This window comes from Apodemus sylvaticus, chromosome 2, assembly GCF_947179515.1.
Source record: "Apodemus sylvaticus chromosome 2, mApoSyl1.1, whole genome shotgun sequence".
Lineage (NCBI taxonomy): Eukaryota > Metazoa > Chordata > Mammalia > Rodentia > Muridae > Apodemus > Apodemus sylvaticus.
The window spans coordinates 166940957-166966230 of NC_067473.1; the positions used below are offsets into that span (position 1 = coordinate 166940957).

A 25274-nucleotide genomic window follows, 5' to 3' on the forward strand; every position below is an offset into this window, starting at 1 on the left:
TTATTAGTCAGGGAGAACATAGAGACCTCCAGAACATCATAGGCTATCAACATTGGCCTTACCATCTTATTGTCAACCACAATTACATGGCAACAACCTGCTGCTGAAGACACCACAAACTTGGATGTCAGGACATAGAGAAATCCATCACACACCAATCAGAAATCATTTTCCCCTGGACTGGCTTTCAAAATGTCAGGTCTTTGCAGACTGCAGGAGAGAAAAGATAGGAATGGTCCTACCCAGCACTGATTCCTGCATGCCACCATACTGATCTTCTAGGAAAAGGTTGTCCAGTTTTACCATTACAACAGGATAACTAGCTACTTTCTTACGGAAGTTGAGGCCTTTACCACATGAGGAATGTCATGTTTGGTGTTGTAGTAGAAATCCAAAATCTATGACGGGGGAAGTCACAAGCTCTACTATGAAACCTGCTACCACAACTTTGCTAAGTGGTTGGAAATCAAACGGCATTCTTCATAATTGTGTTTATACCCTAAACTGGGCTGCTCACAGCCTTGGTAAGAGAAGTATCTTTATGCAGTGGGCAGCACAGAGCTGTAGAACTAGTCAAAGTTCTCAATGAGAAGAGAACATGCACTCAGCCCTAAAGCAGACAATTTCACAAACCACCTTCCCCAAACACACAAACAGTAAAACTCAAGGAACATAAAAGAACAAGTAGAAAATTGTAAGAGCCAGAGAAATGAAAAGCTTTGTGAAATGCTTGCTGCCTTCTGAACATGGCATGGCTATCCCACCATTCACAAATTGCCAGCAACTGTAGCTACCCAAGTGAGACATGAATCCCCTTTCCTGTATGGATGAGGGGGGGCCTCTACCTTTAATGAATTACTATTGTTAGGTGCTAGAAAAGGGAGATTCAATTCTTTATTGAGGGTGTGGCCTCTGGTGGGTTTCCTTGCTCCAGCGGAAGGCCTACATCCATGAACCTATTTACAGTTAATTCAGAAGAACCAGGTTAGAGGGATACATGTTAGGGCACGTGAAGGTGAATCATAATAGTGCACAAAAAGAATGAATATGATCAAATTTCATTCTGTATACATACGAAATTTCTTTCCTTTTTATTTTATATTACATTTTGTTGGTGGTGTGGTTTTTCAAGACAGGGTTTCTTTCTGAAGCCCTGGTTTTCTTGGAATTTACTCAGCAGACCAGGCTGGTCTTGCACTCAAAGATCTGCCTACCTCTGTCTCTCTAGCTGTCTCCCAAGTGCAAATATTAAAAGCATGTATCACTACAATTGGCATGCCTCTGAAAGAGATTATTAAAAAAGAAATATTATTAAGAAAATCAACAAAAACTTTTTTACCACATCAGTAATGAACATAAATATTAGATGTTCCACAGTACCATACCTTGAAAGACAAAACATAGATATATGTATGTGTATAAGTATGTATATATAAATATCTTTTATATGTATAAATAAAAAAGCATATAAGTAACTACAGAAATAAACCTGGTGAATGTAAAGATACTCATACCCATTGAATCTGTCAAGATGATATTGTCACTCCATATCCTCTTAAGCCTTTGATTTGCTTGTGCCTTGTACATCTTAAAACACAGAATCCTTACCTGTGTTCAACATTGCATCGCTCACAGGAAGCTTCTAGACTGTTTATCCTCCTTGCCTAACGCTTGCTCAAATATTGCTTTCTGCAGGTTGTTCTTACCAGTGAGCTTTATTAGAAATGGGGAACTCTGTGGGAAATGGGAGGAAAGCCTTTGCACACAGTCCTCTCAACTCCTGCACCAATATTAGAGTGTGACGGGTTCTGGAAACTCACAGTTTAGAAGAGCCATTGTTAATCCACTGCCATTCCCATTTGTTTTTATTGTGTGTCAATCCAATCCAGTATCTGTCTCCTTGAAGTTGGGGCTTAAGGAACTTCTGCAAAGAAAACAACACATCTTATGGTAAAATTTTCATCAGTTTGATAAAAGAACAAGCAGGAAACTTCCTAGAAGTTTCCATAAGTTCTCTGATGTCCTGTTGTGCAGGAGAAAATGTCTAAAGTAATTTCACATGAGTAGCTCAGTTCTGTTAAAACCAATGTCAGTTTCATAAGCTATTTAACATAGTAGCTTCAGGTGTCTAATGATACTTGGTTTGTTAAACAATTTGAGACTGTGTTTCTTAGGCAAAGTCTTGCCATGTAGATAAGGCTGGGTTTGGACTCACAATCTTCCTGCTTTAGAACCCCAAGTATACACTACACACTGGCTCCTTAAATAATTTCTGACACTTTATAAAAATATACAAGTGATTTTTCCCAAAGGCATGTGTGAAGTGTTCATTATAAGTGACCCCCTTATATTCAGAGCAAATCTACTAAGATGAAAATTCCTATGCAAAAAGCTGAGTATTAAATTCCATTCTGCAGAGAAGAAGCCTTTCATAGTTCAGATCCAGAAGAGACAGAACTTGAGGAGGAGATGGGAAGATACCTGGAAGTATTTAGTACATCTTACATGTGATATCCATGTAGCATAATGTCACACTAAATTTCAGAATATATAACATAGTACAGGTTTAAATTTAACTATGTATACTGTACCTAATTGAACTTTATATCACTAGTTAATATTAAAATTATAATAATGCCTAGTCTGGTGCCAATGAGATAAGATGCACCTAACCCTCGAGAGACTTGAGGCCCCAGGAAGTGGGGAGGTCTGGTGGGATGGAGGTGGGGATGGCGTGGGACATCCTCTTGGAGACTGGGGAGGAGATATGGGATGAGGAATAGTCAGAGGGTAGAACAGGAGGACAATAATGACTGTAAAACACGAAGAAATAATAAAAATTATAATAATGCTGTAGTATTAATAATGTAATTGCTTAACTATGTATTAAACTGATAAATAAATCTACCATATTCTTTTCGTTTTGTTTCGTTTTGTTTTTCAAGACAGGGTTTCTCTGTGTAGCCCTAGCTGTCCTGGAACTCACTCTGTAGACCAGGCTGGCCTTGAATTCAGAAATCCGCCTGCCTCTGCCTCCCAAGTGCTGGGATTAAAGGTGTGCGCCATCACTTCCCGGCTTCTGACATGTTCTAAATGGTAAGATTTCAAATTGATCTTGCAAGCATTTCTCCAGAAAACTATAATCTCCATATTTGTGGAGATTTCCTTACTAATGAAAGCAAACAGACAATGTCAGTTTCTTGACCACTTTGTTTTTTTAAATACTAGTTTCTAAAGATAGGTGTTTTATGATGCAAAGAATATTATAAAAAATATTATAGATATATTCAGTTAAATCACCAGGAGTTAATTGATATGACTATTTAGTTGCATGGTTCTCTCATCATTTCTAATTTGAAGACAGACTGTGTGGTTAATTACTCATTTCAATAATTCTCATTCCTGGGTTCCAAAGAGCAAACCCTAGGCATAACTGTCACAGGTTGTACTGAGCTAAATGCTTAAACTTCATCAGGAAAAGGCATGCTTCTCTGAAGCACTCTTGGGCAAACACCCAACCCACTCATTAACAATAAATCTCTTAATAACTGATGATGAGTCCTGACTTTAAATGGAGACCAGGAAAGAGTCAACTAGGAAATTCCTACTGCACTGTTTTTACTCACATTATAGAAACACCACATAAAACCTCTGACGGACACCCTTTTTAAACATTTGTGTGAGCTCATATCTCATTTTCTAAGGGTTAGGGAGAGACTCTAAGGATAAAGAAACATGTTACGGTCTATAGTACCAGCTCATCCTCATCATCTATCGTCAGAAGAGATAAGCTGCAACACTGGCAAGTCTTTATACATCCACTCCACTGTTGATCATTCGTGATGAAATAATAACATTTTGTGCCACAGCAGAACCAGTGTTTTTTCACTCGTTTGCCTAGAACAGAAAGGGTGAATGATTAAACTTCCTATTTTCTGATATTCTGATATCATAGTGATGAGTTTATTATTAAATATCTATAAGTAAGTGAAATCTCACAGCTCTCAGAAATTGAGATTGTAGAATGCCCAGAGACCCCTGCCCACCCATCCTCTTTACATCATTGTTTATTACAGTAGAAAAAGAAAAAAAAAATGTAGGTCATACACTCAAGGGAAAACTATTTAGTCTTTAAAGTGAAGTAAAGCCTATGACATTTTATTGCTATAATGTCAGCATCCCACAGAGTGAGGTAGGAGGAACACTACCAGTGTGAGGTTATCCTAAGCTGAGTAGTAAATTCCTGAACAGCCTGGGCTATATAGTAAGTTTCAAGCCAGCTGGAGCTACAAAATGAAACCCTGTCTCACACCCAACCCTCACCTACCCCCAAAAAAGAGATCCTGACAAAATGTGACCAATTTGCAGTATTGTCTCCCAGGCAAGTCCTGCCTGCTGCTCACTAAGTGTCAGAATGCAGTATCTATTATAAGGAAACTAGCAACTAGGGAGACTGCAGGGTCTTTGCAATCTCCTCTCTTTCTCACAAATATGTAATAAAGTCCATCAGAGAAGCATGGATGAATTGGAGACTCTCATACAAAGTGAATCATGTCAGCACCAAGTCCATCCTTTATGACACCATTCAGATAAGGTTTCTAACCCAGCCCAACTCTAAGAAGCAGAAGCTTGTGAAACATCATGGGCTGGAAGCAATACATGGAGGGTAGAATTCTGTATATGAAGCAATGCCCAGTTCCCATAGTGACACATATTCTACTTGGAGCTGTGCTGTAGTCTCTGTTGAGTGCTCTTGCCTTAAGAGACAAATAAAGTTCTTTTTGAAGGTGATAGTCTTGTGATTGAGGAAAGACTTTCAAGGGTATGTATCCCCACATGCCCAAAGGCATCAAATTGAATCCATTAGAAGGCGTATAGTTTGTATTGTATCAACATCTCAAGTATGATTATTTGTTTGGTAGGGTTCTGGGAATGGCCATGGTCAACCAGTGAACTTTATCACCAGCCTTTGCTTTTCTATAAAAAGATATCACAATGTTGCTCAGGTTGTCCTGGAATTTGTTGGTCACTTCCTGAGCCCTGGAGCATAACTAATCCCATGCCTGGCCTCTGGAGAGAAAATCTATGCTCATGCTTTTTTTCAGTGATATGACCTGGAATGCTCACTGGCCCTTTATCATCATCACTGAATCTCAGATACAAACTTGGTGCTGCCAAGTTTATAGTCCAACCTGCCTGAATAACAACAGCATCTCCCCTCTCACTTGGATGAGGGGAATGGACACACCCCCTTCTAAAACAGTGTCTTTTATTTTCAAAATCACCACTTTCACTCAATGCTTCATCAATATAACTATTACTTGAATCAGAAAGAGAAAGGTAATCAATGCTAAATTGTCCCTTATCAGACTCAGAATTCTATAAAATATTCACCATTTGTTGAACTGAGTAGCAAGTTTACCTGGCTCTTTTACCTGTTGAAGTGCTCAGTTTGTTACCTACTTGCTTCATGGTTAGTTTCACCTCAAAATCATTTCAAAATACAATCAAGCAGTCTGACTGTGACACCCTGCAGAGGTAAGTTACATATGGTCCCTGAACCCCATTGTGTATCTCTGGGCTTGCTCTTCAGTCTGGAGGACCCCTGACATACTGCTTCCTATGGAAATGCTCTGTGGCCACAAGACTAAGAAGCTTGGAACTCTGCTCCACCAATCCCATCCCAGCCAGATCTGTATGCCATGTCTGTCTGGTCCAACTGGGACACAGCCTCCAGAGTAAGGTCCACTGTGGACACAGCCTGCAGAGTGGGGACTGCCTGACACACAGTCAGCAGGGTCAGGTACTCTGACCTCAATAGTCTGGCCCATGCCTGCCCACCTTCCCAAGAAGCCCTGCTTTCATCAGGATCATCTAGCTAAAACCAGGGAAATCCAGTTACCCAAAGGATTGCATAGGAACACAATCAACAAGACTTAGGGTGATATGGAGCCATCAGAACACAGCTATCCTGAAACACATCCTGGCTAACCTAATGAAACTGAAGCACAAGAAGAGGATCTTGAATCTGATCTTATAAAGATAATAAGAGGACTTTAAAGAGGGCATAAATAGTGCTCGCTTCGGCAGCACATATACTAAAATTGGAACGATACAGAGAAGATTAGCATGGCCCCTGTGCAAGGATGACATGCAAATTTGTGAAGCGTTCCATATTTTTTGGTCATTTCATTGGATGCTGAAAAAGCATTTGACAAAATTGACCATCCTTTCGTGCTTAAAGCCTTGGAAAGAACAGGAATTCAAGGCCCATACCTAAACATCGTTAAAGCAATATACAGCAAACCGGTAGCCAGCATCAAACTAAATGGAGAGAAACTTGAAGCAATCACACTAAAATCAGGGACTAGACAGGGCTGCCCCCTTTCTCCTTATCTTTTCAATGTTGTACTTGAGGTACTAGCTCAGGCAATTTGACAACATAAGGAGGTCAAAGGGATACAAATTGGAAAGGAAGAAGTCAATCTATCATTATTTGCAGATGACATAATAGTCTACCTAAGTGACCCAAAAAACTCCACTAGAGAACTCCTACAGCTGATAAACAACTTCAGCAAAGTGCCAGGTTATAAAATCAACTCAAGCAAATCAGTGGCCTTCCTATACTCAAAGGATTAGCAGGTTGAGAAACAAATTAGGGAAATGACCCCCTTCACAATAGCCACAAACAGTGTAATGTATCTTGGGGTGACTCTTACCAAACATGTGAAAGATCTGTATAACAAGATCTTCAAGACCCTGAAGAAGGAAATGAAAGAAGACCTCAAAAAATGGGAAATCCTCCCATGCTCATGGATCGGCAGGATCAATATAGTTAAAATGGCCATTTTGCCAAAAGCAATATACAGATTCAATGCAATACCCATCAAAATCCCAACTCAATTCTTCACAGAGTTAGAAAGAGCGATTATCAAATTCATCTGGAATAACAAAAAACCCAGGATAGCTAAAACTATTCACAGCAACAAAAGAAATTCTGGGGGTATCAGTATCCCTGACCTCAAGCAATACTACAGAGCAATAGTGTTAAAAACTGCATGGTATTGGTACTGCATGGTATTGGTACAGTGACAGGCAGGCAGATCAATGGAACAGGATTGAAGATCCAGAAATGAACCCACACACCTATGGCCACTTGATCCTCGACAAAGGGGCTGAAAACATCCAATGGAAAAAAATAGCCTTTTCAACAAATGGTACTGGTTCAACTGGAGGTCAGCATGCAGAAGAATGCAAATTGATCCATCCTTGTCTCCTTGTACTAAGTTCAAATCCAAATGGATCAAGGACCTCCACATAAAGCCAGATACTCTGAAGCTAACAGAAAAGAAACTGGGGAAGACTCTTGAGGACATTGGTACAGGGAGAAAGTTTCTGAACAGAACACCAATAGCATATGCTCTAAGATCAAGAATTGACAAATGGGACCTCATAAAATTACAAAGTTTCTGTAAGGCAAAGGACACCATCAAAAGGACGAATCGGCAACCAACAAATTGGGAAAAGATCATCACCAATCCTACAACAGATAGAGGGCTAATATCCAATATATATAAAGAACTCAAGAATTTAGACTCCAGAAAACCAAACAACACTATTAAAAAATGGGGTAAAGAGTTAAACAAAGAATTCTCACCTGAAGAATTTCGGATGGCGGAGAAACATCTTAAAAAATGCTCAACTTCATTAGTCATTAGGGAAATGCAAATCAAAACAACCCTGATATTTCACCTTACACCAGTCAGAATGGCTAAGATTAAAAATTCAGGAGACAGCAGGTGTTGGCGAGGATGTGGAGAAAGAGAAACACTCCTCCACTGCTGGTGGGGTTGCAAATTGGTACAACCACTCTGGAAATCAGTCTGGCGGTTCCTCAGAAAACTGGGCACGTCACTTCTGTAAGATCCTGCTATACCACTCCTGGGTATATACCCAGAGGATTCCCCAGCGTGTAATAAGGGTACGTGCACCACTATGTTCATAGCAGCCCTATTTATAATAGCCAGAAGCTGGAAAGAACCCAGGTATCCCTCAACAGAAGAATGGATGCAAAAAAATATGGTGCATATACACAGTGGAGTACTATTCAGCTATTAGAAACAATGAATTCATGAAATTCTTAGGCAAATGGATGGAGCTGGAGAACATCATACTAAGTGAGGTAACCCAGACTCAAAAGATGAATCATGGTATGCACTCACTAATAAGTGGATATTAACCTAGAAAACTGGAATACCCAAAACATAATCCACACATCAAATGAGGTACAAGAAGAATGGAGGAGTGGCCCCTTGTTCTGGAAAGACTCAGTGAAGCAGTATAGAACAAAATCAGAACAGGGAAGTGGGAAGGGTTGGGTGGGAAAACAGGGGGAGGGAAGGGGACTGATGGGACTTTCGGGGAGTGGGGGTCCAGAAAAGGGGAAATCATTTGAAATGTAAATAAATATATCAATAAATTAAAAATATATATATCAAAAAAAGAAAGTAGAAAATATTTAAAAAAAAAAAAGAGGGCATAAATAAATCCCTTAAGGAAGTACAGGCAAATTCATACAAACAGAGATATTAAAAGAAGCAAATAAATATAAAGAAATACAGGAAAATATAATCAAACAAAGGTGGGTTTTGATTAAAACTGTCTAAGACTTGAAAATGGGGGGAAGGGCAGGAGAACTAGAAGGGGAATGGTATTAGGGAAGACAGGGAGGGGGAAGGGTTTGATGGTTGCTGGGACTCCCTACTCCTCCCTCCTGTCCTTTCTGCAGGGGCAGATTTTTGCCAGCTCTGCCACAGTGAAGACAGCATTTACTGATACACCCTTGAGAACCAGCTGCACTCAGGGCATTTTTTGTTTTTGCTTTTTTGGATTTGGTTTTTTTTGAGACAGGGTTTCTCTGTATAGCCCTGGCTGTCCTGAAACTCACTCCAGCTGGCCTCGAACTCAGAAATCTGCCTGCCTCTGCCTCCCAGAGTGCTGGGATTACAGGCATGCACCACCACCGCCCGGTATCAGGGCATTTGAGAATCAGCTGCACTCAGGGGATTTGGAGCAAGGGGAGGCCTGGGAGCACAGTGCACCATATCCAGGTAGAACAGAGAGATATCTAACCTCCCAGGACTGTTGAGAGGCCTGAGAGCACAGAGGTGATCCTGGGCCACAGAGCTACATACACAACCACAACCACAGAAAAGATGGTCTCCCAGGAGTGCCTATATACCTGTGTGCACAGAGAGAGCAGGAATCCCAGGACTACATACACACAGGCTTGCAGGATAGATAAACCATAGTCAGAGACAGCAAGACCAGCTAACTCCAGAGATAAACAGACCACAAAAGGCAAATGAACATTATAAACAGAAACCAAGGCAACATGGCACGATCCTAACCCAGTTCTCCCACAAGAGCAATTCTTGGATACCCCAACACACCAGAAAAGGAAGAGCTAGATTTAAAATCACATATCATTATGCTGATAGAGAATGTCAAGAAGGACATAAATAACTTCCTTAAAGAACATGGGTCAACAGGTAGAAACCCTTAAAGAGGAAACACAAAAATTCCTTAAAAAATTACAGGAAATTCTGTTCCATTGACCTGCCTGCCTGTCGCTGTACCAATACCATGCACTTTTTAACACTATTCTTGGTAGTATTGCTTGAGGTCAGGGATACTGATTCCCCCGAATTTCGTTTGTTGTTGAGAATAGTTTTAGCTATCCTGGGTTTTTTGTTATCCCAGATGAATTTGAGAATTGCTCTTTCTAACTTTATGAAGAATTGAGTTGGGATTTTGATGGGTATTGTGTTGAATTTGTATATTGCTTTTGGCAAAATGACCATTTTAACTATATTAATCCTGCCAATCCATGAGCATGAGAGGTTTTTCCATTTTTTGAGGTCTTCTTCCATTTCCTTCTTCAGAGAAATGAACCCACACACCTATGGCCACTTGATCCTCGACAAAAAGGCTGAAAACATCCAATGGAAAAAAGATAGCCTTTTCAACAAATGGAGCTGGTTCAACTGGAGGTCAGCATGCAGGAGAATGCGAATTGATCCATCCTTGTCTCCTTGTACTAAACTCAACTCCAAATGGATCAAGGACCTCCACATAAAGCCAGACACTCTGAAGCTAATAGAAAAGAAACTGGGGAAGACCCTGGAGGACATCAGTACAGTGGGAAAGTTCCTGAACAGAACACCAATAGCTTATGCTCCAAGATCAAGAACTGACAAATGGGACCTCATAAAATCACAAAGTTTCTGTAAGGCAAAGGACACCCTCAAAAGGACAAATCGGCAACCAACAAATTGGGAAAAGATCTTCACCAACCCTACATCAGATAGAGGGCTAATATCCAATATATACAAAGAACTCAAGAAGTTAGACCCCAGAAAACCAAATAACCCTATTAAAAATGGGGTACAGAGTTAAACAAAGAATTTTCATCTGAAGAACTTCGGATGGCTGAGAAGCATCTTAAAAAATGCTCAACTTCATTAGTCATCAGGGAAATGCAAATCAAAACAACCCTGAGATTTCACCTTACACCAGTCAGAATGGCTAAGATTAAAAATTCAGAAGACAGCAGGTGTTGGTGAGGATTTGGAGAAAGTGGAACACTCCTCCACTGCTGGTGGGGTTGCAAATTGGTACAACCACTCTGGAAATCAGTCAGGTGGTTCCTCAGAAAAATGGGCACATCACTTCCGAAAGATCCTGCTATACCACTCCTGGGCATATACCCAGAGGATTCCCCAGCATGTAATAAGGATATATGCTCCACTGTGTTCACAGCAGCCCTATTTATAATAGCCAGAAGCTGGAAAGAACCCAGGTATCCCTCAACAGAAGAATGGATGGGGAAAATGTGTTATATATAAACAATGGAGTACTATTCAGCCATTAGAAACAATGAATTAATGAAATTCTTAGACAAATGGATGGAGCTGGAGAACATCATACTAAGTGAGGTAACCCAGTCTCAAAAGATCAATCATAGTATGTACTCACTAATAAGTGGATATTAGCCTGTAAAACTGGAATACCCAAAACATAATCCACACATAAAATGAGGTACAAGAAGAATGGAGGAGTGGTCCTGGTTCTGGAAAGACTCAGTGTAGGAGTATAAGGCAAAACTAGAACAGGGACGTGGGAAGGGGTGAGTGGGAGAATAGGGGGAGGGAAGGGGACTTATGTGACTTTCGGGGAGTGGGGGACCTGAAAAGGGGAAATAATTTGAAATGTAAATAAAAAATATATTGAATGAAATAAAAAATTTGAAAAAAAATTACAGGAAAATACAAACAAACAAGTGAAGGAACTAAACAAAACCATAACGGATCTAAAAATGGAAGTAGGAAAAATAAAGAAATCACAAGGGGAGACAACTCTGGAGATAGAAGACCTTGGAAAGAAATGTGGAGTCATAGATGCAAGCATCAACAACAGAATACAAGAGATAGAAGAAAGAATCTCAGGTGCTGAAGATACCACAGAAAACATAGACTCAACAGGCAAAGAAAATGCAAAATGCAAAAAGCTTATAACCCAAAACATCCAGGAAATCCAGGACGCAATGAGAAGACCAAACCTAAGGATTATAGGCATAGAAGAGAGTGTATTTACAATTTAAAGGGTCAGTAAATATCTTCAACAAAATTATAGAAGAAAATGCCCCTAATCTAAAGAAAGAAATGCCAATGAATATACAAGATCCCTACAGAACTCCAAACAGACTAGACCAGAACAGAAAGTCCTCCCAACACATAATAATCAAAACATCAAATGTACTAAACAAAGAAAGAATATTAAAAGCAGTAAGGAAAAAAGGTCAAATAACATATAAATGCAGACCTATCAGAATTACACCAGACTTCTCAACAGAAACTATGAAAACTAGAAGATCCTGAGCAGATGTCAAACAGACCATAAAAGAACATGAATGTCATCCCAGGCTACTATACCCAGCAAAACTCTCAGTTACCATAGATGAAGAACCAAGATATTCTATGACAAAACCAAATTTACACAATATCTTTCTACAAACTCAGCACTACAAAGATGATAGGTGGGAAATACCAACACAAGGAGGGAAACTACATGCTAGAAAAAGCAATAAAGTAATCTCCTTTCAGCAAACCCAAACAAAGAAAGCTATGCAAACAGAATTCTCCCTTTAACAACAAAATTAACAACAAGTAAGAATAACTTTCCTTAATATCTCGTAACATCAAAGGACTCAATCTCCCAATAAAAAGGCATAGACTAACAGACTGCATACATAAAACAGGACCCAACATTCTGCTGCATACAAGAAACCCACCTCAGTAACAAAGACAGTCACTACCTCAGAGTCAAAGGTTGAAAACAATTTTCCAAGTAAATGGTCCCTAGAAACAAGCTGGAATGGCCATTCTCATGTTAGTTAAAATCAACTTTCAACCAAAATTGTCAAAAAAAAAAAAAAAAAGGAGGAATGCTTCATACTGGGCAAAGGAAAAATATACCAAGATGAACTCTTAATTCTCAACATCTCTGCTCCAAATGTAAGGGCACCCACATTCATAAAAGAAACTTTACTAAAGCTCAAAGCAAACATTGCACCCTACACTATAATTGTGGGAGATTTCAACACCCCACTCTCAGAAATGGACAAATCATGGAAACAGAAACTAAAAAGAGACACAGTGAAACTAATGGAAGTTATTGACCAAATGGATCTAGCAGATATTTATAGGACATCCCATCCTAAAGAGAAAGAATATACCTTCTTCTCAGAACCTCATGGTACCTTCTCCAAAATTGACCATATAATTGGTGACAAAACAGGCATCAACACATTTAGAAATACTGAAATAATTCCATGCAACCTATCAGATCACCACAGTCTAAGGTAGGTTTTAATTTCAAACAAAAACAACAGAAAACACATAAATACATGGACATTGAACAATGCTCTGCTCAATGATAGCTTGGTCAAGGAAGAAATAAAGAAATAAATGAAAGACTTTTAGAATTTAATGAAAATGAGGACACATCATACCAAAACTTGTAGGGCACAATGAAAGCAGTGTTCCAAAGAGGAAAACTGATAGCTCTAAGTGCCTTCAAAAAGAAAATGGAGAGAGCTCACACTGGCAGCTTAACAACACACCTGAAAACTCTAGAACAAAAAGAAGCAAATACACTCAAGAGTAGTAGAGGGGAGGAAATAATCAAACTCATGACCAACATCAACCAAATAGAAACAAAAAGAACTATACAAAGAATTAAAAAAAAAAAAAAAAAAAAAAAACAGGAGCTTGTTTCTTGAGAAAATCAACAAGATAAATAAACCCTTAACCAGACTAACTGGAGGGCACAGAGGCACTACCCAAATTAATAAAATCAGAAATGAAAAGGAGGACATAACAACAGAAACTGTGGAACTTAAAAAAGAAACAGCAGATCCTACTACAAGAGCTTATACCCAAGAAAAGTGGAAAATCTAGATAAAATGGACAATTTTCTAGACACATACCAGTGCCAATGTTAAAACAGGATCAGATAAACCATATAATAGTCCCATAAGTCCTGCAGAGATAAAAACAGTTATTAATAGTCTCCCAACCAAAACAAAAAACAAAAAACAACTCCCAGGACTAGATCGGTTCAATGGGTAATTCTATCAGATCTGCAAAGAAGACCTAATACCAATACTCTTCAAACTATTCCACAAAATAGGAACACAAGGAACACTACCCAATTCATTCTATGAAGCCACAATAACATTTATACCTAATCCAAACAAAATTCAAACAAGGAAAGGCAACTTCAGGTCAATTTCTCTTATGAACATGGATGCAAAAATAATAAAATTCTGGCCAGTCAAATCTAAGAATGGATCAAAATAAAAATTCACCACGGTCAAGTAGGCTTCATCCCAGGGATACAGGGATGGTTCGATATACAGAAATCCATCAATGTAATCCACTACATAAACAAACTCAAAGAAAAAACTACATGGTCATTTCATTAGATGTTGAAAAAGTTTTTGACAAAATTCAGCATCCCTTCATGATAAAAGTCTTGGAGATATCAGGAATTCAAGACCCATACCTAAACATTGTGAAAGCAATATAGAGCAAACCAATAGGCAACATCAAACTAAATGAAGAGAAAATTGAAGCAATCCCACTAAAATCAGGGACCAGACAAGGCTGCCCACTTTCTCCTATCTATTCAACATAGTACTTGAAGTCCTATCCAGAGCAATTAGAAAATAAAGGGAGGTCAAAGATATACAAATTGGAAAGGAAGAAGTCAAAATATCACTATTTGCAGATGATATAATAGTATGTTTAAGCAATCCCCAAAATTCCACCAGAGAATTTCTAAAGCTGATAAACAATTTCAGCAAAGTGGCTAGATATAAAAGTAACTCAAACAAATCAGTAGCCTTCCTCTAATTAAGGGATAAACAAGCTGAGAAAATAATTAGGGAAATGACATCCTTCACAATAGCCACAAATAATATTACATACCTTGGTGGGACTCTAACTAAGTAAGTGAAAGATCTGTATGATAAGAACTTCAATACTCTGAAGAAAGAAATCGAAGATCTCAGAAGATGGAAAGATCTCTCATGCTCATGGATTGGCAGGATTAATATAGTAAAAACTGCTGAAAACAATCTACGGATTCATTGCAATCCCTACCAAAATTCCAAATTAATTCTTCATAGAGCTATAAAGAGCAATCTGCAAATGCATTTGGAATAACAGAAAACCAGGATAGCGAAAACTATTCTCAGCAACAAAAGATCTCCTGGGGGAATCACCATCCCTGACCTTAAGCTCTACTACAGAGCAATAGTGATAAAGTCTGTATGGTATTGGTACAGAGACAGGCAGTAAGATCAATGGAATAGAATTGAAGACCCAGAAATAAACCCTCACACCTATGGTCATTTGATATTTGACAAAGGAGCTAAAAACATCCAGTGGAAAAAAGACAGCATTTTTAACAAATGGTGCTGGATCAACTGGAGGTCAACATGTAGAAAAATGCAAATTGAGCCATTCATATCTCCTTGTACAAAGCTCACGTCTAAGTGGATCAAAGACCTTCACATAAAACCATATACACTGAAGCTTATAGAGGAGAAAGTGGGGAAGAGCCTTGAACACATGGGCATAAGGAAAAATTTCCTGAATAGAACACCAATGGCTTATGCTCTAAGAACAAGAATTGACAAATGGGACCTCATAAAACTGCAAAGCTTCTGTAAGGCAAAGAACACTGTGAATAGGACAAAATGGCAACCAACAGATTGGAAAAAGATCTTTACCAATCCTACATCCAATAGAGGGATAATATCCAAGGTACACAAAGAACACAAGAAGCTAGACTCCAGAGTGTCAAATAACCCTATTAAAAATGGGGTACAGAGCTAAACAGAGAATTCTCAACTGAGGAAACTTGAATGGCTCTGAAGCACCTAAAGAAATGTTCAGCATCCTTGGTTATCAGGGAAATGCAAATCAAAACAACTCTGAGATTCCACCTCACACCAGTCAGAATGGCTAGGATGAAAAACACAGGGGACAACAGATGCTGGCAACGATGTGGAAAAGGAGGAACTCTTCTCCGTTGCTGGCAGTATTGCAAGCTGGTAAAACAACTCTGGAAATCAGTTTGGCGGTTCCTCAGAAAATTAGACATAGTACTACCTGCTGACCCAGCTATACCACTCCTGGGATGGAACTAGAAAGTATCATCCTAACCGGCAGTGGTGGCACACGCCTGTAATCCCAGCACTCTGGGAGGCAGAGAAAGGTGGATTTTAGAGTTCAAGGCCAGCCTGGTCAACAGAGTGAGTTCCAGGACAGCCAGGGCTATACAGAGAAACCCTGTCTTGAGAAAACCAAATCCAAAAAAGAAAGAAAGAAAGAAAGAAAGAAAGAAAGAAAGAAAGAAAGAAAGAAAGAAAGAAAGAAAGAAAGAAAGAAAGAAAGAAAGAAAGAAAGAAAGAAAGAATGAATTATCCTGCGTAAGCTAACCTAATCACAAAAGAACACCCATGGTATGCACTTTCTGATAAGTGGATATTAGCCCAAAAACTCAAAATAAGCAAGTTACAATTCACAGACTACGGGAAGCTCAAGAAGAAGGAAGACCAAAGTGTGGATGCTTTGGGTTTTCTGAGAAAGGAAACAAAATACTCACAGGAGCAATTATAAAGACAATGTATGGAACAGAAACTGAAGGAAAGGCCACCCAGAGACTGTCCTACCTGGGGACTCATCCTATAAATAGTCATCAAACCACAACGCTATTATGGATGGCAAGAAGTGCATGCCAAAAGGAGCCTGTTCTGCTTGTCTCCAGAAGGGCCCTGCCAACGCCTTACAGATACAGAGGAAGATGCTAACAGCCAAACATTAGACTAAGTGTGAGATCAAGGAGGAGTTGGAGGAAGGACTGGAGGAGCTGAAAGGGTTTGCAGCCCCATGGGAAGAATGATGATTTTGGCCAACCAGATGCTCCAAGGTTCCCAGGGACTAAACCATCAATCAAGTGGTATACATGGTTCCAGCCAAAAGAGTGGCAGAGGAATGCCTTTCTGGGCATCAGTGGGAGGAGAGATCCTTGGTCCTATGAAGGCTTGATAGATATCCCAGCATGGGAAAATCGAGGGGGGGGGCAGGTAGGAGTAGATTGGGTGAAGGGGCATCTTCTTGGAGGCAGGGGTGGGAGGATGGGTTGGGGGTTTTCTAGGAGGGGAGAAACCGGGAAATAGTATAACATTTGAAATGTAAATGAAGAATATATTCAATAAAAAAAATTAAAAGCAGGATCAAGTGGTTTAGTGCAGAATTCTACAAGACTTTCAATTCTACAAGACTTCCAAAGAAGAGCTAATATCAATACTCATCATCAAATGATTCCAGAAAATAGAAACAGAAGAAACATTGCCAAACTCATTCTATGAGACCACAGTCAACCATGATACCTAAATCACACAGACTCAAGAAAGAGAATTTCATACCAATTTCCCTCATGAATATTGATACAAAATTATACAAATTTCAGTATTCTCAAACTGAATCCAAGAACACATTGAAGACATCATTCACCATGGTAAGCAGGCTTCATCCCAAAGATGCAGGGAGTAGTTCAGTATATAAAAATCCATCAATGTGATCTATCATATAAACAAATTGCAAGAAAAAAAACTCATATGATCATCTTCAGTAGATGCTGAAAAATGTATTCTATAAAATCCAACATCCCTTCATTTTAAAAGACTTGGAGAATGGGGATACTGGGTGCATACCTAAACACAATAAAGTCAATATGCAACAACCTAACAGCCAACATCAAATTAAATGGAGAGAAACTTAAAACATTTCAATTAAAGTCAGGGACAGACAGGGTTGCCTACTCTCTCCCTATCTCTTCAATATAGTAGTTGAGGTTCTAGCTAGAGCAATAAGACAACTAAAGGAGATTAAGGAGACAAAAATTGGAAAGGAAGAAGTGAAACCAACATTATTCACAGGAGATATGATAGTATACATAAGCAACCTAAAATTCTACTCTTACAGCTGAAAAACAACTTCAGCAAAGTGGACAAAAACAAAATTAACTCAAAATGATACAAATAAGTGGTACAAATTAACTACAAGTGATAAATGGGCTGAGATAGAAGTTAGTGAGACAGTTCCCTTCACAATAGCCACAAATAATATGAAATATTTTGTTGTAACACTAACCAAGCAAATGAAAGATCTGTGTTAGAAGAACTTCAAGTCTCTGAAGAAAAAAAATTAAGGAAGATATCAAAAGATGGAAAGATCTCCCATACTAATGGATATGTAGGATTAACAGTGAAAATGGCCATATACCAAAAACAGTCTACAGATTCAATGCAATCCTCATCAAAATTCCAAGACAATTCTTTAGAGATCTTAAAAGATCAATTCTCAACTTTGTACATAGAAACAAAAAAAATATAGCTAAAGAGATCCTGAACAAGGAAAGAACTTCAGGAGGTATTAATATCCCTGAATCTGGCTATACTACAGAGCAATAGTAATAAACACTATAGAAATAGACAGGTGGATCAATGAAATTGAATTGAAGACCCAAAAATAAACCCACACACATATGGAAACTTGATCTTTGATGAAGAAGCCAAAACTATACAATGGAAAAGGGAGAGTATCTTCAACAAATGGACAAAGACATCAATATGAAACCAGATGCACTAAATCTATTAGAACAGAAAGTGTGGAATGGCCTTGATCTCATCAGTACAGGAGACAGCTTCCCAAACAGAACACCAATGACTCAGGTACTAAGGTCAAGAATTAATAATTTGGACCTCATGAAACTGAAATGCTTCTGTAAGTCAAAGTATACCATCATTAGAACAAAACCACAACCTGCAGATTGGGAAAAGATCTTCACTATCCCTACATCTGACAGAAGGCTAATATCCAAAATATATAAAGAACTTAAGAAGCTAGACATTAACACTCCAAACAACACAATTAAAAATGTGATACAGAGCTAAACAGAATTCTTATCAGAGGAATCTCAAATGGTCAAGAAACACGTAAAAAAATGTTCAAGAATCTTTTGAGTCCTGGTAGCCTCTCCCACCCCAGGTCTCTGGGACTTTCTAGAGGTTCACCCTGTCCCCTAATCCTCACTGCTGCATATTTTGATTCATTCTGAATCTCTGGGTGTCCCCTCTGTCTTTCCTTGATCCTTCCCTTCCTTTTCCCCTACTCCCCCTTCTCTCCCACCAAATTTTCTCCTTTCCTTGGCCTCCCATGATTATTTTGTTCTCCTTCTAAGTGCATTCCAGGTATCCACAATTGGGCCTTCCTTTTTGTTAAGCTTCCTATGTTCTGTGAGTTTCATCATGAGTATTCTGAACTTTTTGGCTAATATCCACTTATCAGTGAGGACATACCATGCATGTCCTTTGGGGTCTGGGTTACCTCGCCCAGGATGATATTTTCTAGTTTGTCTGCAAAATTCATGATGTCCTTGTTTTTAATGGCTCAATAGTATTCCATTGTATAAATGAATCACAATTTCTATATCTATTCTTTGGTTGAGAAACATCTGGATGTTTCCAGCTTCTAACTATTACAAATAAGGCTGCTATGGACATAGTAGTGGACATATCCCTGTGGTATAGTAGAGCGTCTTTTGGGTATATGCACAGAACTGGTATAGCTATCAAAATGCCTAACTGTGCGGAGATGGAACTGGAAGAGACTACTTCCAGTAGATAGACATGGCCTCCAGTTGAGGCAGAGGACCACCCACGCATCTTCAAAATGTTTAACCCATAATTGTTCCTGCCTAAAGGAAATTCAGGCGAAAAAATGAAGCAGAGAATGAAAGAAAAGCCATTCAGAGCCTGTCCCAACTTAGAATCCATCCCAGGGACAGGCACCAAACCCTGACACTATTACTGAGGCCATAATATGCATGCAGACAGGAGTCTGGCAAGACTGTCTTCTGAGGGGCTCTACCAGCAACTGACTAGACAAATGCAGATACTTACAGCCAACCATTAGGTTGAGGTCAGGGACCAATAAGGAAGAGCTAAATGGAGGACTGAAGGAACTGAAAGGAGATTGTGATCCATAAAAACAACAGTGTCAACTAACCTGGATGCCTCAGAGCTCCCAGAAACTAAGCCAAAACAAAGGAGCATACTTGGGCTGGTCTGTGGCCCCAGGCATATGTGTAGTTTAGGACTATGTTGTATGGCCTCAATGGGAGAGGACACACTTAATCCTGTGGAAATGTGATGCCTGAGGGAAGAGGGATGCTGGTGGGGGTGAGGGGGATAGGTGGGGAAGAACCCTCTGAGAGGTGGGGGAAGTTGTGGGGTGAAGAACTCTGGACAGGAACCTGGAAGAGGAGCAACTTTTGGAATCAAATAAAATAATCAAAAAAAATCAAATAGCATTTTATATTCTTAAAAAAATAAAGAAAAGAAATGTGGCCACTGAGTTATAGATATTATAAGATTCTCCTAATCCAAACAGGTATTTCCAGGGTTCCAGGTCCCTACATGAAACAAGGAAAACAAAAACCATTAGCTCACATATCAACAGCATCATAAGCTACTAATTAGACTTCAAGTCTTGGATTTAAGAAACAATATAGAATATTCTTTGTTCAAGATCCCCTCCATACCTGCGTGGTGCAAGCAATCTAAAACAATCTTGGTTTTCTCATAGCATCTTTTCCTTTCTCCTTTGAGGGAGTGAAGACTATCTTTGAGTTTGTCATTCTCTAAAGACTTATTTCTTAACATTTCTTCCTTTAAGGAGATGTCCTTTTTCACGACATGGTACTCTTGATTGAGGGAATTTAGAGTTTTCTCCTGTTCATGTTTCTCATGTCCATACTGAACAACTGAAATTAATAGAAGATATATAACACCGAAAGTGTTCATAATGTGTGAATATTGAAATAAGATTAGAGATAAAGCCCATGTTGTCAAGTAACACATAATTACTTTAATTGCTACTTAGACATTTAGAAAGCTACACTTTGATTAGCTAGCTACAGAAATGGAAAGATCTATTTCACTCCATCATCAATTGCAGTATAAAGTATAAGATACAGCTGAATTAAATTATAGTGAAAATGCCATATCTTCTAATTACTTCGTTTTTTCACACCCAAAACTTACAAATAAATTCTTAAGTAAAATATTCAGTGAACAGTTTACACACACTGATAATATGAAATAATAAACATGAAGAACCGGCACAATTCAACTTGGGCCAGATGGACAGCATAGTATTCAGATATATAGTTATGAATTAGCACAGCCTTGGATTTCCTCTATAGATGTAAAGAAATCCAATATGACTAAAGCTTTAATGTCTCTGTACAGATCTAGTCTATTTACTTAACCATATATACACTTAACTTGATATACACTAAGGAAAAATGAAAATAAAGTTATCGTTTCCTTTGCCCAGCAGTTTCTCACAGAATATTTACCTAATATTCGCAATCATCTAAGCTCATAAGGCAGATTATCACCAAGCCCAAAGAAAGAACATAATCGCAAATGGGACAGAACAGAACATCTCCCAACAGCCCTAGGGCTAACAGAATAAGTATGTAAGAGAACAGGATACTACAGTGTGTCAGAAAAAAAAAATGAAGTTCAGAGCTATGTGGAATGTCCCCTGATTGTAGGCAAGTTAATAGACAGAGTGTGTATTTGTATAATTAATGTCTAAAGTTATCACTTAGGCAGAAAGAATATGTATACCAGTTACTCACTGTGTGTCACCAACACTGCCACAATTACCAGCAAAAGGGAACAGAGGATTCCGAGAACAATCACAATGAGCTTCCAGGGGACTGAATACTCTTAAATCAAACAAACCAAGAAAATCATCACCATAAGAAGAGCGAATTCCCATACTAATTATACTTTTCCATTAATTAGAAACAAGATAATATTGGTCTCTAAAAAAATTTTGTAGAAGTATGTGATACCAACTAACTGAAAATGTGCTTTCAAAAGTAGATTTTGACCTAAAATGCACCCACCGTGCAAAATCCTACATGTATGAAATTTAATAGCATGTTGATGTTTTTTTCACCTTGGCCTTGTGTACTAAATCCTCCAGAATCAGCCTAGAAGGAGCTGAATGAGAGGCTGTGCCCTTACCCAGTTCTACAGGATCAAAGGTGCATTCTACAGAAAGCACTGGAGGCACAAACACACTCCAAGTACAAGACAGCATAAGGACAGACAGAGCAGAAGGAAAGAGAGATGGATGTTCTTGAGAACTGTTAGGGAACTGTGGCTATTCCAGCTCTAACCTGTATCCAGACCCAACATTAAAGGGTCCTAGAGGTCAACACTGTTTTTCCGTATGTTCTAATTTTCTGTACACAATACTGAACATCTTTGTGTGTCTGAGGTGTTCACAATGGGAAAATTCAAGCTGTCAGCTATCACAATTATCACAACTAAGTTATTGTTCTCAACTTGGAGTTCAACTCTGACATTGTGTTCAGAGTGAGCTGAAAAGGAAGATAGAAAAGTGAGAATTCCTCTTCTTTAATAAACAAAATTATTCTTTGACATTTTCAGGAACTCGCACTGGGGTTTTTTCATTCCCATACCCACTACCCATCTCATCCCTTCTCTTCTGACTTCATTCTCCGGAAGACACTTCCTCTTCCAGTGGATGCCTTGCTGTGGTGTTGCATTAGACGTTGAGGATATTAAAGATAATTAAAACTCCTTCAGCTGGAGTGTAAGTATTGTTACTATGTCACACTTCATTTTTTTAAGATTTTATTTCTCTAGCACATTTGGTGTTTCTTCAGACTCTAATCTATCTGTATTTTGAAAGGTTTCAGAATTTTTCATGACTACACAAACAAAAGCAAAAGCAAACAAAAGCCTCTCTTGATGGATTCTCAAAAGTGACAGAATGCTTCTCCTGTCACTTCTCCATTCTCAAGGGCTTTCTCCTTCATCTCCTCTTGGTCGGCTTTGCCCATCTGGCTTTCTGTTCTTACCAGCTAGCAACTAAATAGTATTACTGTTTTCACTAGGAGCCAGCAAGATATTGTTTTCAAAAATCAAAAGTTACAATACAGAAAAAAGAGGTGAATTTAGATACTTAAAAACACCTACCTCTGTGGCCTGCTTCTCTGGGCCTCTGAGTCTCCTCAGGCCTCACTGGGTTCTGCAACCCCGAAGACTTATGAAATCTCACAGTTGTGTAAGTGACCTCCTGGTCGGTCATCTTGGGAATATGTAAAGTACGATTTGTATTGAAATGCGGCCTCGAGTGATTTCTAAAGAAAAAGTTAAAATGTCCATCTTTAGGAAGGTACCTGGATCTGACCCTGCATTGGAGTGGGAAGGGGTGGGGTATGATTAATTCCCTTAATGATGCAAATACCCTGATGTAGACTCTGATTTCCTCCCACACAGGTGAGACCTCTTTGAATATTTCTGTTAAATCTTCTTATATGGAAAGAACTTTAAAAATACTAATAAGTCACTACAATTTTGAAACAGCCTCTTTGTTCAAAATATTCTACATACATGAAAAAGTTAGGCAACATTGCTATCACCATAAATCATTAAAACCCTTTAAAACTATTAATTCAAATAACAAAAAATTAAAACATTTTTAAAAAATAAAATTTGTGCTTTAGAATTATTTATACGTTTTGTTAAACATATGAATATAAAAATGTTTTTAAGTCCTTTCAGTTAAACATATCTATTCAAGTATCCCAGAAAGAACCATAATAAGACTTGAATGTTAATACAGAAGATAACTAAAATTTGGAGTAAAACATAAGTGTTTCTTGAGTTGAAGTTCAAACTCCTGAGATGTCCAATCTCTTCACCTAGCCACATCCTACATATTCTTCTCCAGGGCCAACCTGGTAAATCGATGCAACTAGGAAAGAGCCTACTGAGTGAAATAACCCAGACCCAGAAAGAAAAATGCCACATTTGTCATCTGAGGCTCTGGCTCCAAGTTTTCAGATATACCACCTAATATGGAATACCTCAAGAAACCAGGTAAGTTCAAAGGATCATCGCAAGGGTGGAGTATGGGAGCAATAGAGATGGGAATAGTAGGATATAACCTGATATTTAATCCCAAATTATTCCATGTACACAATCATTTCACATATTACATTCTAACATATGATATTGCCAAACAAGGAGCCTATATAAAAATAAATTTTGTCACTATGCCATCATTAGAAAATGCCCATAACAATCCAATCTGATAATATAAATAATTATATTATTAAATAGTAAATATTTATAACTAGTCTTCCCACTTACATTAATAACTGAGATAATAGCCCATGGATAAAATAGAAAACAAACTGCATGATTGATTCTTCCCTACGATTTTAATAAAGTTTCCTGAAATTATTCACATTTTCACTTGTTTCTTCCTCTCTCTCATTGTTTCTTTCTTTCTTTCCTCCTTCCTTCCTTTCTTTCCTCCTTTCTTTCTTTCTTTTTTTCTTTGATTGGCTTTTTGTTTGTTTATTTCTTTGTTTTCAAGACAGAATTTCTTTGCATAGCCCTTGACAGTACTGGAACTAGCTCTGCAAATCAGGCTCACCTCAGACTCACAGAGATCCACCTGCCCTATCTCATGAAGCTGGGATTGGAGGTATGTGCCACCTCTGACAGCCAAGATTCTTTAAGAAAAAGGAATCTTCCCACTACAGAATACTTTTTAAAAACTGATATTATTGTTGTTATTGTAGTATTGCCTGTGCAGCGGTACATGTATTTCCATAGGACAACTTTACCAAGTGAGTTCTCTCACTCTACCTTCAAGTAGGCTCCAGGGATCAAACTCAGGTGACCAATTAGACTTGTGCAGCATATACTTTACACACTGACTCGGGCTCCTATTACAGCTTCTTCTAAATGACTTAGATACAAACTTTTGACACAGTTAAAAATGTATCAAAATGAACTCCATAGATCCTTACCCATAATTTCTTAGCTCACAGCAGATGTCACACTCAGAAATAATATAAGGAACACAGAACTCCAATTTTCACATACTGCCAGGGTTATCCTGATCTAACACAACCAACAGAGTTTCCCCATCAATCCTGCTGTTAAGTCACACCATGTAAAATCCTAATAGAAAAAAACTAAAAGCAGCTGTTACCTGTGTCTCTAACAGGAAGTGATTCTGGTGGAGGGAGTTAATCCTCTAATTGGGGGTTAAGTTGGCCTTTCCTGGTCTGTATGCTCTTAGGGCTTCAAGAAGAAAGACAGAACTGAATCAGCTCTGAGTGATACTCCAGCTCACAATTTTCTGCCCCTCCTCTTGATCAAAGCAAAAAGAGGAAATTGCATGATGAAAGCAGACTCTGGCAGCAAAAGAAAGTACCAAGATATTGTGCCATAAGCTGCAATAGATGTCTATAACTGATAGTTGAAGACTGAGAAGATGACACTCCTTCAGAGAAAGCAAAATAAGTGTCCTTAAAAAACCACTAGGAAAGTGGGGGGGGGGGTGAGGAAGGTGACTGAAGTTCCCTGCTTCTAATTTTGTAATAGGATGTTGGAAATGTTTTTCTATTCGAAATTTTTTTATTTGATATATTTTTATTTACATTTCAAAGATTTCCCCTTTCCTGGCTCCCAACTCCCTGAAAGTTCGATAAGCCCTCTTCCCTCCCCTTCT

General features: G+C 38.6%; 1 protein-coding gene and 1 non-coding gene across 3 annotated transcripts in view; one reads left to right on the forward strand and one right to left on the reverse strand.

Moving 5' to 3' along the window:
* Positions 1 to 24885, reverse strand: part of LOC127679306 (killer cell lectin-like receptor 2) — a 31323-nt gene extending 6438 nt beyond the window's left edge. Inside the window, exons 1-6 of one of the 2 annotated variants that reach the window (XM_052175070.1) lie at positions 24753 to 24885; positions 22721 to 22884; positions 21346 to 21435; positions 20239 to 20460; positions 3755 to 3897; positions 1821 to 1924 (exon numbers count right to left, since the gene is read on the reverse strand). In XM_052175070.1, coding sequence (XP_052031030.1) covers positions 1821 to 1924; positions 3755 to 3897; positions 20239 to 20460; positions 21346 to 21435; positions 22721 to 22832 — 671 coding nt within the window. In that variant the 5' untranslated portion in view covers positions 22833 to 22884; positions 24753 to 24885. The remainder of the gene's footprint in view (positions 1 to 1820; positions 1925 to 3754; positions 3898 to 20238; positions 20461 to 21345; positions 21436 to 22720; positions 22885 to 24752) is intronic. The other variant, XM_052175071.1, reaches the window with a different exon arrangement.
* Positions 6075 to 6181, forward strand: LOC127679653 (U6 spliceosomal RNA). The gene has a single exon (XR_007976899.1). It is a non-coding gene; the product is annotated as a U6 spliceosomal RNA (small nuclear RNA).
* Positions 24886 to 25274: the final 389 nt, after the last annotated feature.